The sequence below is a fragment of the Ceratotherium simum genome, chromosome 29 (genome assembly GCF_057802395.1).
Source record: "Ceratotherium simum simum isolate JZ-2026a chromosome 29, ASM5780239v1, whole genome shotgun sequence".
In the NCBI taxonomy this organism is placed as follows: Eukaryota; Metazoa; Chordata; class Mammalia; order Perissodactyla; family Rhinocerotidae; genus Ceratotherium; species Ceratotherium simum.
Genome location: NC_141928.1, coordinates 8226014 through 8240706, shown reverse-complemented (window position 1 = coordinate 8240706; position 14693 = coordinate 8226014). Strand labels below are relative to the sequence as shown.

Below are 14693 nucleotides of genomic sequence, written 5' to 3'. Positions count from 1 at the left end.
ACTGAAGCCTAGAGAGAGGTCAGGTTTCTTGCCAAGATTCTGCCCTTGGAAGTGTTGGAGTTGGGATTTGAACCCAAGTCTGACTCTGGAGCTCTAGCCTTTAACCACTTGCTGTACACCCTCCCAGCATGTCAGGGGCGTGAGGACCTGAACAGAGTGGACATTTCAGAGCCAGGTTTGAGCTTGGCTTTTAACTGATGTGGGCAGTAATATCTGGGTTTATTTTTTTATGGACTTGTGTTTAAGTAAGATTGATTTTAAGGAAGTATAATATACAGGAAGGTACACAAAATGAACCCATTTTGTCCATCAGTCACCTTGATTGAACCTTACCAGCATCCCAGAGACCTTGCCTGGTTACAAACCCCTCCTGCATAGGTGACCGTTTTTCTGACTTCTGTCACCACAGATTAGTTTGCCTGTTTTTGGACTTTGTGCCTGGCTTTTACTCAGCGTCATGTTTGTGAAAGTTAGCATGTTGTGTGTGGCGGTTTATTCATTCTCACTGCTGTACACTATGCCGTTGTATGAATGCACCACGATATATTTATCCACTCTACCGTCGATGGACATTTGGTTTGTAGAACATCTTTGTACATGTTTTGGTGCACATATTTGGTGTTTTTTACAGGTGATGTACCTTGAGGTGGAATTGCCAGGTCATCGGTGGTGTGCATATAAGTTCAGCTTGGGTAGATGTTACCATACAATAAAGTAGTTGCACAGACTTACACTTCCATCAGGAGTATGTGAGAGTTAATAAGTTGCTCCTTGTCTCCTCGGCAGCACTTGGCATTGTCAGTCTTTCATTTGAGCCACTCTGGTGGGAGTGTAGGAGTGTCTCATTTGTTGTAATGCAATTGTTGGATGAATGAAAGACGACCTCCAAGTCTAACAGTGAGTTAGAGGATTACTCACAAGATGATATATCTGTGTAGTGTAATTCAGTGTGGCCATTCAAAATGATGTTTGTACAAGTGCATTTTCTTAGATATTACCATTACAAAGGTAAAATATGCTCATAGTAAAAGCTTAAAATATTACAGAAATGGGATACAAGAGTGAAGGTCTCTTTTAACTGTGCATATGTATTTTTCCAGTTTTTTCTCCCAATACTAATATACATATTCAAACACATACATGCCCATTCATCCATCTGTTATTCTGCAGCTTGCTTTTTTCATTCAACCACATTTCATGGATGTCTTTTTAGATCTTTTTTTTTTTAGCTTTATCTCTCTCAAATGACTGCTTATCATTTTATTGAGAGACCATGATTTATTTTGTCTCATCAGCTAAGGTGAGCATTTGGGTGGTAGGAAGACATTTATTGACTTGAGAAGTAGTTCACAACACAATTGTTCAGTGAAAAAGTATGTTGCAAAGCAGTAAGTACAATGTAATTCCACTTTTGTTGAAAATATGAGAATATCTATTCAGCTACTGATGTATAACCATATACCAAGGCATCATGCATCATGCTTCAGTTTTCTTCATTTAATCTCCATTTCCTGTAATGATTCTGTACGGCTTTTGTAGTAAGAACAAGAAAACACAGGAGCCACTTATTTGCCTCTATAGTGACCTGAGTTGGTCCCATTAGGCATCCTGCCTGGTGCCCCTCTGAGGAAAACAGCTGGCATGGGTTTGAGTAGGCTGGGCTTCCCGTTGCTGGCCCCTTGGAGTTGGAGCTAAGGGTGGGATGGCCGCCTGCTTGGAACCTTCCTGTCAGTTACTCACGAGCCACCCCTTCTAGGCTAGCTTCGCCCCGATGGAGGACAAACTCAATCAGGCCCACATCGAGGTCCAGCAGCTGAAGGCGTCGGTGAAGAACTACGAGGGGATGATTGACAACTATAAGAGTCAGGTGGGCCTCACAGGGGTCGCAGCCCTGCCGGGGCAGCACCTCCCAGTAGGCTGGGAGATTAACCATGGGGCCTGTCCTGGGAAGGGTGGGGAGAGGAAGGTGTTTTTCACCAAAACTTGGCTCTGCCCAAGACAGCCCCATCTTTGTTGGTCCACAGGTGATGAAGACCAGATTGGAGGCTGATGAAGTGGCTGCCCAGCTGGAACGCTGTGACAAAGAGAACAAGATCCTTAAAGATGAGATGAACAAAGAGATTGAAGCGGTACTGCACGCCTTCCTCGCTCTCTTCACCCAGTTCCATATCTGTCAATCTCTCTCTCTCGTTTGCCTTTGACCTTCCCGATGCGGAAAAAGATTAACGAATTGTCTCACTGCTGGGCTGGTCCACTCTACTGTGCACTTGCCCTCTCCTTTCTCTCTTCTCTCCCTCATGCTTCTTCTTAATCCCTTTTTCCCTCCTGGTTTTCTTCTTTCTCCAATTTCCTTAAAAAAAAAATCTCTCCTGCTTGGAGCATCCAAGTGGATTCAAATCCACAGGTATGCCAGGTCTTAGGCATGTCCATTTCATTCTGTATGGTGGCTTTATTTTGTGCCAACCAAAAAAAGTGCCTCCCATCCCCTTCCCCGAAGAGCCTATTCTTCTAGAGACGGCTTGGCTATCTAGAAGCAACAGGATTATCTTAATAGTAACCTTAGAGATGAGTTGAGTCCAGGCTCAGTCACTAATGTGTTGCAAGTCCCTGCCCCTCTCTAGTCCTCAGTCTCCTTGTGATTACAAGGATGGACTAAGACTAGCGAGTTCTTACCTTTCCCTCTGACCTACAGCATTGTGATTGCTTTCCTAGGGGCCCTGGAGTTAGACTAGACTTTAATCCCAGCCCTACCAGTTTCTAGCTGAGTGACCATGGGCAAATGATCCTTTGATCCCTAGGTTCTTATATGGGAACAACAGCACCTAAACGTACTTTATAGGTTGTTGTATGGATTAAATGAGTAATTCAGAGAGCCCTTAGCACAATGCCTGGGTCCTGGTGTTTGCTCTGTGGTTGCCCTAGTTATTCAATGACTAAAGGAGTGGCAGGCTCAAGGGGCAAGTCAGGGCCAAGTGTGTCCTCCCAGAGAACAACTGGACATCCTCAGTGGCCTGTGGGGAGGGCAGGCCGCGCTTCTGCCTGTGGATCTTGCAGGATTCTCTTCTAGGGACCGAGGGCAGCCCTGCCCTGACTCTAAAGGACTCTGCCTGGCCCCTCCAGCAGCCGGGCCCTTGCCAAGGGTGGGCTTTTCTCCCTCACTCCAGGCACGTAGGCAGTTCCAATCCCAGCTGGCTGACCTGCAGCAGCTGCCTGACATCCTCAAGATCACGGAGGCTAAGCTGGCAGAGTGCCAAGACCAGTTGCAGGGCTATGAAAGGAAGAACATCGACCTCACGGCTATCATATCAGACCTGCGCAGCCGGGTAAGGGACTGGCAGAAAGGGTCCCACGACCTGGCCCGAGCAGGGGCCCGCTTACCGAGATGAGCTGCACGCCCCCGAGGGAGGACCACTTCCTTTTTCTTGGCTGCCGCTTTCTGAAAGGAGTGAGCTATCATCAGTGCTGTGAAATAAAAGTCTGGTGTGCCAAATGCCTCGTGTTTGCACCATGTGATTGTAGTTATAGGAGCCGTCACGCGACTGGAGTTGTTGGGCCCTGCTGCAGTTGCCCTGCCCCGAGGGCTCCAGGTCCCTGCCTGCCTCTGTCCTTCACGCTCTGCTGCAGACACCAAGCCATAGGTTTTCTTTTTTTCCATCTTTCTCTTGCTTTAGCTGCCTTTCCCTACTTTAACAGACCCATTGCCGGAGATTCTGTCCTGAAAGAGAGCTCCCTTTTTCCCAGGAGGAATCTTCCTCTGGGTTACTAAGACCACGCTTATGGTGTCTAAGAAATTACATGCCTCTCATGTGCTGTGTGACCTTGGGCAAGGCCCTTCCCCCCTCTTGACCAGCTTCCTTGTAATAATAAAAAAAGCAGCTACTGTTTTCCGAGCACGTGCTCGGAGCTCCAGCATGCTCTCTTTAATTCTTCCAGGAATTTGGTGAGGTATATTATTTTCCCCACTTTACAGAAAGCAGCCCAGGGCATAGAGGGGAAAAGTAATTTCCTGAGGTCACAGAGCTAATACTTAGTCAACAGGGATTGGAACCCAGCCAGCTCTGTCTGGTTCCCAAGCCCGTGTTCTCGGTACTCTTAAATTGCCTGCCTTCTGAACCTGACACTCTTGGGGCTTTTCGAGCCCTGGTATCTGAGGCTCCGGCGTAAAGCAGCCCTCTGATAACTTCTCAAACTTGGCAGCCTGCAAGACTGGATAGATTTCTTGTTGCTGTGCCTGCACTGCCTCCAGTTAAGGGGAGAATGAAGTCAGTGGTACCAACAACGTAACTGGTAAAGCTCCGTGTTGTGTCATGTGGGCCACTTAGGCCTGCCCTCTGCCTCTGCCTTCTCTCATCTGCCCCAGATCCCACTGAGTGGCCTCTCCTGATCATAAGAGCATCGTCGTGGTTCTTCAGGAGCAAACCTGGCTTCTCTCGGTGCGGGAAAGCCTTCAGTCTTAGGAGCTGGGCCTAACCTGTCCCTGCTCTCCTCTCTCCTCCAGGTTGTGCGTTGAGACTTGGTCGCCTGCTGAGGGCAGCGTGCCTCTGTACTGGGTGTGGATGCCAGGTCACAGGGAGAAGGGAGGGCTGTACCGGGAAATTCTTTCGTAAACCAGTCTGTGTTCCTGTCCTTTTAGATCGAACATCAGGGGGACAAGCTGGAGATGGCGAGAGAGAAACATCAGGCTTCCCAGAAGGAAAATAAACAGCTGAGTCTGAAGGTGGATGAACTGGAGAGGTTAGAGGCACTTGGTCCCATCTCTGTCCTCTTCCTAGGACCTGAGACTTTCAGCCACTTAGCTGCTTTGGGCTTGGTGTGCAGAAGTGTTTGAGGGACTCAAGGCCTTGGAAGGTACTAGGCAGACCTCAGACGAGAAGCTGCTTCCATTGCAGTGGTAAGCACTATGGGAGAGAGGAAGGTGGCCTCTCGGCCAGGGGGACGCTCCATAACTGTGTGGTCAAGATCACAGCACTCATAGGCACCACCTATCAGAAAGGCATGCTTCGTCCACACCCACCAGCAGGGCCAGGATACTGTGGTGGGGGGCATGCCCCCATTCTGTGCTTTGTTTCCGAGCATCCTTCCCCAAGACCTCTCTGATCTGATTCTTGTCTGTTACTTATGGGCTACTGGAGGCAGTCAGAGCACACCTTTTGGAATCAGAAGCCCTGGCTTGGGTCCCAGCTTGGCCACTTAACTTGCATTGTGATCTTGAGCAAATCATTTAACCCTTTGGAATCTCTGTTTACTCATCTGGAGAAAAGGATCCACGTAGGGATAACCATCTAGCTCATGGGTTATTGTGAGTCTTCAGTGAGATTATCCTCAAAGGGCTTAGCACGTTACCTGGCATAGAAAAATGCACAATATAGTTAGTGTATATTAGTATTATCCCAATTTTATTTTTTATTTATTTTTTTGTGAGGAAGATCAGCCCTGAGCTAACATCCATGCCAATCCTCTTTTTGCTGAGGAAGACCGGCCCTGAGCTGACATCTATTGCCAATCCTCCTCCTTTTTTTTTTTGCCCCCTTCTCTCCCCAAAACCCCAGTAGATAATTGTACATCATAGCTGCACATCCCTCAGTTGCTGTATGTGGGATGCTGCATGGCTGGACAAGCGGTGCGTCGGTGCATGCCCAGGATCCAAACCTGGGGCTGGCCCCCAGTATTATCCCAATTTTAAATGTGAGGAAACTGAGCTCGGGTAGAGGGTAAGTGACTTGCCCAAGGTCACACAGCTGGTACCTGGCAAAGCTGCAACTTAGACCGCTGACTATCATCCTCCAAAGCTTTTAGCATCTGTAAAATGAGGGCTGGAGCCTTGGCTTCAGAGATGAAAGGCCTGAGGCTCCAGGAGGCTGTCACTGCCCCAGGTGGCTCATGCAGCCAGGGACTTGAACCAGGTGGTCTACTGGGCTCCACCTCTGCTCTGCTGGCCTCAAAGATGCAGCTGGATTCAGCAGGACTTGCAGAGTTCCTTAGATTGGAAGGTATTCTGAAGTGCAGTGGGACGGTGTATGCACATGGGGATGGTCACTGCTGCCCCATGGCTGGTCACATAAGATGAGTAGTCCAGCTGAAGTCTCCTTGCTGAGGGAGGCAGCAGTGACCAGAAGTTGAGGACACAGGTTTTGGTGACAGACCTGCCAGCTGTGCTGACTTTGGGCCAATGAGTTCACCTCTCTGAGGCTCAGTTTCTTCCCCTGTAAAGTGGGGATGATGATGGAACCCACCTTCCCGAGCTGCAAGGTGCCGTATGATGATGTGCACACAGCACAGCCCACGGTCGGTCTCTGCTTGCTTTCCCACTCTTCGTACAGTTCTCCAACCAGCTGCACTTCCTTGCCGCCTTGCTGATCAGCAGATTTCTTTGGTTCATTCCTGTGGCTCCTTGGAGATTCTTGGCAAGATGAGAGCCTCGGTCCAGGGGTGGCTGGCAGCCCCCTGGCGGGGTGGAACAGGACAGGTAGGGCATGAGCAGGACCTGACTGAGTGCTTTCACCTAGGAAACTGGAGGCGACCAGTGCCCAGAATATCGAGTTCCTACAGGTGATTGCCAAGAGGGAGGAGGCAATCCACCAGTCCCAGCTGCGGCTGGAGGAGAAGACACGGGAATGTGGGAGCCTGGCGAGACAGTTGGAGAGTGCCATTGAAGATGCTCGGCGGCAGGTCAGTCTCAGTTCCATTACTAACTAGCTCTGTGACCTTGGGCAAATCACCTAACCTCTCTGAGCCTATTTCCCCATCGGAAAAACGGGCATATGGTAGTAGTACCTGCCTCACGAATTCATCATAAGGATCAAATGAGCGATTCTTGTAAAGGACTTGGCATGTCATTCATGATTGCTCATTTAATTGCACCTGCATGGGACTCAGACAGGTTTACCACATCTGAGGTGATGGCTCACGGGGCGTTGGGAAAGGGCAGGTAAGGCTGGGTTGCAGAAGTTGTCCCCACAGTTAGCTCCTGCCCTGAAACTCCAGAGAACTCTCCCAGCCATGCACAAGTGCTGTCTGAGACTAGATAGTGGGAGTGGCCCAGCTGTCTCTTTGCCAGGTGTCCCCATGTCAGGTAAGCCAGCCCCACCTCTGTGCCTCTGGGCAGGTAGAACAGACCAAGGAACATGCAGTCTCCAAGGAGCGTGCAGCCCAGAACAAAATCCTGGACCTCGAGACCCAGCTGAGCAGGACCAAAACTGAACTCAACCAGCTGCGGCGGAGCCGGGACGATGTTAGTTGGACTGGGGGACAGGGGGGTAGGGAGCGGGGGGCAGACAAGAAGGGAGTGGATTGAGATTTTAGCTTCTTGGGGCCTGCAGGGCCAAGTGTTTTGTTGTTTTTATGAATATGACATGGTTTTATTTTTCTCTAATGACTTTTCCATCCCTTCAGGATATCCCAGGCAGATCCCTCTTTTTATTAACAGCTTTGTTAAGATAGAATTTACATACCATAAAATTCACTCATTTAAATTGTACAATTCAGTGGTTTTTAGTATATTCAGAGTTGTGCAATTATCAGCACAATCTAAGTTTAGAACATTGTCAGAAAGAAACCCCTTACCCATTAGCAGTCGTTCCCATTCCCCTCCCTCAGCCCCTGACAACCATTAATGAAGTCTGTATGTCACCATGGATTTGTCTCTTCTGAACATTCACACACCTGGCCCGTGCTGTTTCTCCTCCTAGGCTGACCGGCGCTACCAGAGCCGGCTACAGGACCTGAAGGACCGCCTGGAGCAGTCGGAGAGCACCAACCGCAGCATGCAGAACTATGTCCAGTTCCTCAAGTCGTCGTATGCCAACGTGTTTGGGGATGGTCCCTACACTACCTACCTGACCAGCTCTCCCATCCGCTCCCGATCTCCTCCTACCTAAGGCTGCCGGTCTTGGTTCAGGAGCCCGGATTGATGCCATGGGAACGGAGGAGTTGCAAAGCCATGCCTGCAAAGCCTGTTGGTTTTCCTCTCTCTTCCAGTGATGAAGTGTGTTGAGGCTCTTGTCTTAGCTCCTGGCTCCAGAAAAGTCCCTAAAGCAGCAGGGGCTGAATCAGGATCTACTTAGTTCTCTCCTCTCTGACAGAGTCGCCTAGTGGAAGTTTTAATTACCCTGACAGGCCTTAAATCTACTTCTGTTAGGGTACCAGATTTTAACTCACCGTGACTTTGCTCATTCCTTTCTCGAGAGAATGTTTGGACTGGACTTTTTCCTCCAGTCTCCTTACAGCCCTTCTCTTTTTAGGACTCTCTCTCTCTGTTTTTCTCTGACCTGAACCAGCAGGAGCTGTTAGCATAGGTCCGCACCACCACTCCTGGGCTGGGAGCATGTTTACTTGCTGTTTTCCTTAGTTCATGGGAATGGTGTTTTCCCCAAGGCTCCCTTCTGGAGCCCGGTGGAAACCTCTCATGCCCGAGTGTCCTTGAGGCCACTTGTCCCCATGCACTTCACAGTAGACACTCAAGGGCTCCTGTCCCGTTGGCCTTGTACAAGTGTAATCCCAATCTCGTTGATTTTTGTTTCCCTTTGCCACGTTTGTAACTATAGAATGCATTTATTCTTGAAATATGTGTGTTGTTTTACAAAAAGCTTTTATAATCAATATTTAAGCCTCCACTGGATGATTTCCTTTACCCACCTCCATCCCTCTTCTAAAAATGATTAAGTAAAATGCTGCAGGAGAGCCAGTAAACATTTTTAAAGTACTTATTGTAGAAACATTAGGCTTTTCATTTCATTTTGGCCCAGGTTGCTTCTTTCTCTTTTGTGCACTTTCACTATATAATCCCACGAGATGACTGGATGAAACACACTTTGTGAAGTATTGCTCAGTGTTTAAGGACAGACATTAGCTGTTAGGAGGAAGATGGGATATGTATATATTACTATTTTTAGGAGGAAGATGGGATATGTATATATTACTATTTTTAAAATGCTAACTGGTTTCTAAATGATAAGATTATGGGCTATTTTTGTTCTCTTCACATTTTCCTATATTTAAAAGAAAGAACAACAAATTATTTAGAGAGAAGAAGACAATTTTGGTACTGTGCGGAACTCTAACCTTTCTGTTCTAGCTGGTATTGGCCATCTGGGTGAACCAGTCTTGTCCTCTCTCAGCCACTCTAACCTCAGTCCAAAACTCCAGAGAATTCCCCTATGTCCTCAAAGGCCGTAGGTCCCGCCCAGGCATCTGGATTTCACAAGCAGAAAACCCCCTTCCCCTCCAAATTTTGGGGATATTTGTAGTTTCCAGCTCTTCATTTTGCCAAGGAAAGTCATTGAAAAAACAACTACCAGCTACCGTTGCCACAAAACCAAGCCTGTTTTCACATCCTTTATGTAAATGGACTTGAATTCACAATGTATGCAAGACCTTCCCAGGAAGGACAGTTAGTGAACTTAACCAATACATGTACATATCTGTATAACGCATTTTTGTCAAACTAACGGAAACCTCCTCAGCGCAGGGCACTGTTATTTATGATGCTGGTGTGGGAAACACTTCATTGGAGCCCATTGCTTGGACTCTCCCAACAATGTTCTATTTTTCTTTGTAAAGTATTTTATTACAAAAAGTCCAGAGTTTGTAAAAAATCAAAAGATAAAAAATGTTTATATTGCTTCAAACTCTAGAGAGAATCCTTCCTACCTCAAACTGAGATCCCATGAAATGGGCATAAAAGCGTCACAAGTTAAGGGTTCTAGCAAAAAGCTGGCTCCAGGCAATGGTGAATCTTTGATTTATTTTTATATAGATATAAAAATAAGATATTACTGAGATATAATTCATGTACCATAAAATTCACCCTTTGAAAGTGTGTAATTCAGTGTTTTTTTAGTATATTCACAAAGTTGTGCAACCATTACCATTATCTAATTCTAGAACATTTTCTTCATCCCATACCCAGTAGCAGCCACTCCCCTTTCTCCGCCCCCCAGCCCCTGTCAACCACTAATAAAGTCTCTATCTCTGGATTTATCATTCTGGACATTTCACATAAAAGAAATCATACAATACTGTGACTGGCTTCTTTCATGTAGCATAATGTTTTCAAGGTTCATCTGGGGCCGGTCCTGTGGCTTAGCGGTTAAGTGTGCGCACTTCGCTACTGGCGGCCCGGGTTCAGATCCCGGGCGCGCACTGACGCACTGCTTATCCGGCCATGCTGAGGCCACATCCCACGTACAGCAATTAGAAGGATGTGCGGCTATGACATACAACTATCTACTGGGGCTTTGGGGAAGGAAAAAAAGGAGGAAGATTGGCAATAGATGTTAGCTCAGAGCTGGTCTTCCTCAGCAAAAAGGGGAAGATTAGCATGGATGTTAGCTCAGGGCTGATTTCCCTCACAAAAAAAAAAAAAAAAAAAAGGTTCATCTGTGTTATAGCAAGTATTTGTACTGCATTTTTATGGCGGAATAATATTCCATTGTATGGATACACCATATTTTATTTACTCATCAGTTGATGGACATTTGGGTTTCCACTTTTTGGCTGAGTAATGCTGCTATGAACATTCTACGAGTTCTTGTGTGGACACATCTCATTTCTCTTGGATATAAACCTAGGAGTAGAATCGCTGTGGGAATGATAACTCTAACCTTTTGAGGAACTGCACCATTTTAAAGTCCCACCAGCAAGGTATGAGGCTTCCACTTTCTCCATATCCTCACCAACATATACTGGATTTTCTGCAATCCGGACGCTCCAGAAACCCCCTATCTGGCGGTCCTTGCGAGCGCCAGAGCCTCAGGAGGCCACACCCTGTGCGCAGGCGCACTGACGGTCGGGCTCGGCGCTAGAGGCTGGGCCCCGCAGCCGTTAGGGGCGGGGTTGCGCTGCGCTGCTGCGTGCGCGCCCCGGAAGCGGAAGCGAGCACTCGTTTCCGGGCGGCTGATTCGAGGACGTGTTTTGTCAAAAGCTGCGCGTTTGAAGAGCCACAGCAGGGGTGGCCATGCCGTCTGAGGGTCGCTGTTGGGAGACCTTGCAGGCGTTGCGCAATTCCGACAAAGGTCGCCTTTGCTACCACCGCGACTGGCTGCTACAGGGCGAGGTGAGCAGTGGACCCAGAGGGGGCGGTGGCCCTTCGTCCCCTCGCGACGGGACCCTGCTGTTCCCTAGCCCTCGGCAGGTCCTGCGCCGGGAACCCGTGCGTTCTTTCCAACAACCCGCGTTTGGTTCTTGACTCCTGTGTGTGCATCACCCAGTCCTAGGGTTTCTGCCTCTCCAGCCTATTCTAGCCGTCGGGAGCTCCCCTTCCTTCAGAGGGGCTGTTCTCGCTGAAGGCTTCATTGCTACCCCCAGCCAAAGTTAGGCGCCTCCGCCCGTGTTGTCAAAGCAACCCTGGCCTCTCAGGATCAGTTAATTTACGGCGCGTCCGCTGTGCTAGGAGATCCAGATTTAGCCGTGAACGATGAACATGACTTACCTATTGCTGCCAGTGAAAAGACCAAATTTTTAGATGACATTGTGCGGACCTGGAGGGTTTAATGGGGGCGTGGTCACTGCGCCCATTATTTACAAAGCCCTGTACTAGACTGCTGGGTTTGGGGATGTAGAGACAGTTAAGGCATAGCTCCTGTTCCCAAGTTGCTGGTAATGTGATGTCCTCTTTCTTCAGACTTCTGTGTGAAACAGTTCCAAAACATTTCCGTCTTTTATGTCTTTGACAGTTTTAAAGAATACTTACCTTACATTCTGTAGGATGGATCCCAGCATGGGTTTGTCAGGTGTATACTCAGGTTATGCGTCCTTGGCAGGAATCCCACAGAAATGATGCTGTGTGCTCTGTAAGTCACATCAGGAAGCACACAGATGCTTCAACCCATCCCAGCACTGGTGAGGCTAACTTTGAGCGCCTGGACACATTGGTATCTGCTAGATATCTCCACTTAAATTCATCATTTTTCCCTTTTTAACTGATTAGTATTTTGTGTATTCCAAAATTACACCAATATCCTTTTTCTCATCAAAATTCCACCCTTAGCATTCATTGGTGATTTCTGCCTGAAGCCGTCACCTCTGTGATGTAGCCAGATGGTGTTTTTTTGTATCCACCATTCTTTCTATTTTTGTTAGTTGACATTATACCATATGGGAGAGCTTTGTTTTCTCCCTTGTTTAATTATGTATATCAGTATGGACTCAAGAGTTCCTTTTTTATTCAGTGAGTTGTAATCCATTACTTGTAACTTTGTGCATGTGTATTGTGTGTATTTTCATTTTTGGGGAAGTACATCTTCAGGATAAACTCCAAGAAGTGAGCTTGCTGGGTCAAAAGGTAAACGTAGATGTAGTTTTGTTATATGTTGTCAAATTTGTTATATGGTATATCACTTGGCCTTCCAGTCAGCAATGAATGATCGAGCCTGTTTGCCCACAGCCTTGTCAACAGAATGTATTATTATACTTTTAATTTTTGCTTATCTAATAGGTAAGCATAAGGTCTCAGTGTAGTTTTTTACAATGCATTTCTCTTTTGATTGAGATTGAGCATCTTTTCATATGTTTAAGAGCCAATTTCATATCTTTTTTTTTTTTTTGTGAGGAAGATCAGCCCTGAGCTAACATCCATGCTCATCCTCCTCTTTTTGCTGAGGAAGACCGGCTCTGAGCTAACATCTATTGCCAATCCTCCTTTTTTTTTTTTTTTAACCCCCCAAAGCCCCAGTAGATAGTTGTATGTCATAGTTACACATCCTTCTAGTTGCTGTATGTGGGATGCGGCCTCAGCATGGCCGGAGAAGTGGTGCGTTGGAAGACCGGCTCTGAGCTAACATCTATTGCCAATCCTCCTCCTTTTTTTTTTTTTTTTTTTACCCCCCAAAGCCCCACTAGATAGTTGTATGTCATAGTTACACATCCTTCTAGTTGCTGTATGTGGGATGCGGCCTCAGCATGGCCGGAGAAGTGGTGCGTTGGTGCGCGCCCGGGATCCGAACCCGGGCCGCCAGTAGCGGAGTGTGCACACTTAACCGCTAAGCCACCGGGCCGGCCCCAATTTTATATCTTTATTTGTGAATTACCTGTTTATGTCTTTTGCTCATTTTTTTATTGAGGATTTGGTGTTTTTCCCCCTAATGTTTGCAAATTCTTTATGTATTAGGGATAATACTAGACTTTTATCTGTGATATATATTAGATATATATTTTTCTAGTTTGTCAGTTGAATTTTTTCTGTTTATGGTGTTTTTTATATATATGGTTTAATTTTTTACAGTTGAAACTTTGCCCCTGGAATTAATTTTGGTGTAAGGAATGAGTAAAACATATTATTTTAATATGTTTCTAAAATGAGCCTCATTACTATACAAAGTGTGCATACAGCATGTTGCTTCTATGTCCAGATTGTTCCCTGTGGGTTGAATACCTGTTTATTGTACGTGGGATGTGTAACTATGATCTAGACCAGGATTTCTCAGCCACAGCACTGTTGACATTTTGGGCTGGGCTATATAATTCTTGGTCGTGGTGGGCTACTGTTGCTGTCCTGTGCGTTGAGGATATTAGCAGCATCCCTGGCCTCTACCCACTAGATGCCAGTAACGCCCTTCCGGTTGTGACAACCAAAAATGTCTCCAGACATTGACAGATCTCCCCGGGGGGAGGAGGGGGAGGGAGTAAAATTGGCCCTGCTTGAGAACCACTGATCTAGGTAAAATAATAGCTTGCAATTTTTGAATAATTATTATGTGCCAGGTACTGTTCTAAGTACTTTATATCTGTTATTCATTTAATCCTCCCCAAATCTTTTGAGGTGGATCCTTTATTCCATTTTAGAAGCCGTGAAGCTGAGGCACAGAGAGGTTAGGTAACTTGCCTGTGGTTATACAAGTATTTGGAATGCAGAGATGGAATTCAAACCAAGAAAAGCTGATTCCAAACTCAGTAGTCCAGATCACTATTATACTATTTCTCCATATTTCCTGGTAATATTTTCCTGATGTTGAGTCAAGTTCCCAGCCAAAATTTGCTGTCTACTTCAGCCAGAATTAAATGGTATGAGCTTCTCTGGTTTAAAACAGTGTACACTAAACATATAGAAATGATAGTTAACTACAGTTGAGTAAGTTGTCCACACATATTGTCTGGGGCTTGTTTTATAGTCTTTCTAGTATACATCCCATTTTATATAAGCCATTGGCTCTTACATCAGTAACCGCTTTTCTTTTTTTTTTTTTTTTTTGTGAGGAGATCAGCCCTGAGCTAACATCCGCCAATCCTCCTCTTTTTTTTTTTTGCTGAGGAAGACGGCCCTGGGCTAACATCTGTGCCCATCTTCCTCCACTTTATATGGGACGCCGGCACAGCATGGCTTGCCAAGCAGTGCGTCGGTGCGCGCCCGGGATCCGAACCAGCGAACCCCGGGCCGCCGCAGCGGAGCGCGCGCACTTAACCGCTTGCGCCACTGGGCCGGCCCCGTGTAACCGCTTTTCTATGCCTATTTTTTATATACTTATTTGCATTTAAAAAATCTTAACATGTTCATTTAAAAATTAAATACAGAAGATTAGAACAAAGAATTATGTCACTCATCACCCAAGCATAACTTTGGGTATATTTCCTTCATGTCTTTTGGTGTAATAGCGTTTGTTTTTATTTTATATAATTGTAGATATGTTATAATTATACTCTTATTTTTTCACTTAAAATTGAATCTTAAGTGTGTTATTACTTAAGATTCACAATCAGTA

At 46.4% G+C, this 14693-nt stretch overlaps 2 protein-coding genes across 16 annotated transcripts in view; both read left to right on the top strand.

Moving 5' to 3' along the window:
• The window catches only part of ODF2 (outer dense fiber of sperm tails 2), a 31921-nt gene extending 23220 nt beyond the window's left edge, over positions 1-8701 (top strand). For 8 of the 15 annotated variants that reach the window (XM_014782212.2, XM_014782204.2, XM_004423521.3 and 5 more), the window contains 7 exons: positions 1757-1867; positions 2025-2129; positions 3165-3323; positions 4634-4734; positions 6507-6669; positions 7106-7231; positions 7689-8701. In XM_014782212.2, coding sequence (XP_014637698.1) covers positions 1757-1867; positions 2025-2129; positions 3165-3323; positions 4634-4734; positions 6507-6669; positions 7106-7231; positions 7689-7877 — 954 coding nt within the window. In that variant the 3' untranslated portion in view covers positions 7878-8701. Of the gene's footprint in view, positions 1-1756; positions 1868-2024; positions 2130-3164; positions 3495-4633; positions 4735-6506; positions 6670-7105; positions 7232-7688 lie in introns of those variants that run through there. The other 7 variants (XM_004423527.3, XM_014782219.2, XM_004423526.3 and 4 more) reach the window with 3 other exon arrangements.
• Positions 8702-10888: 2187 nt separating this feature from the next.
• The window catches only part of GLE1 (GLE1 RNA export mediator), a 34277-nt gene continuing 30472 nt past the window's right edge, over positions 10889-14693 (top strand). Inside the window, exon 1 of the mRNA XM_004423532.3 lies at positions 10889-11053. Coding sequence (XP_004423589.1) covers positions 10955-11053 — 99 coding nt within the window. The 5' untranslated portion in view covers positions 10889-10954. The remainder of the gene's footprint in view (positions 11054-14693) is intronic.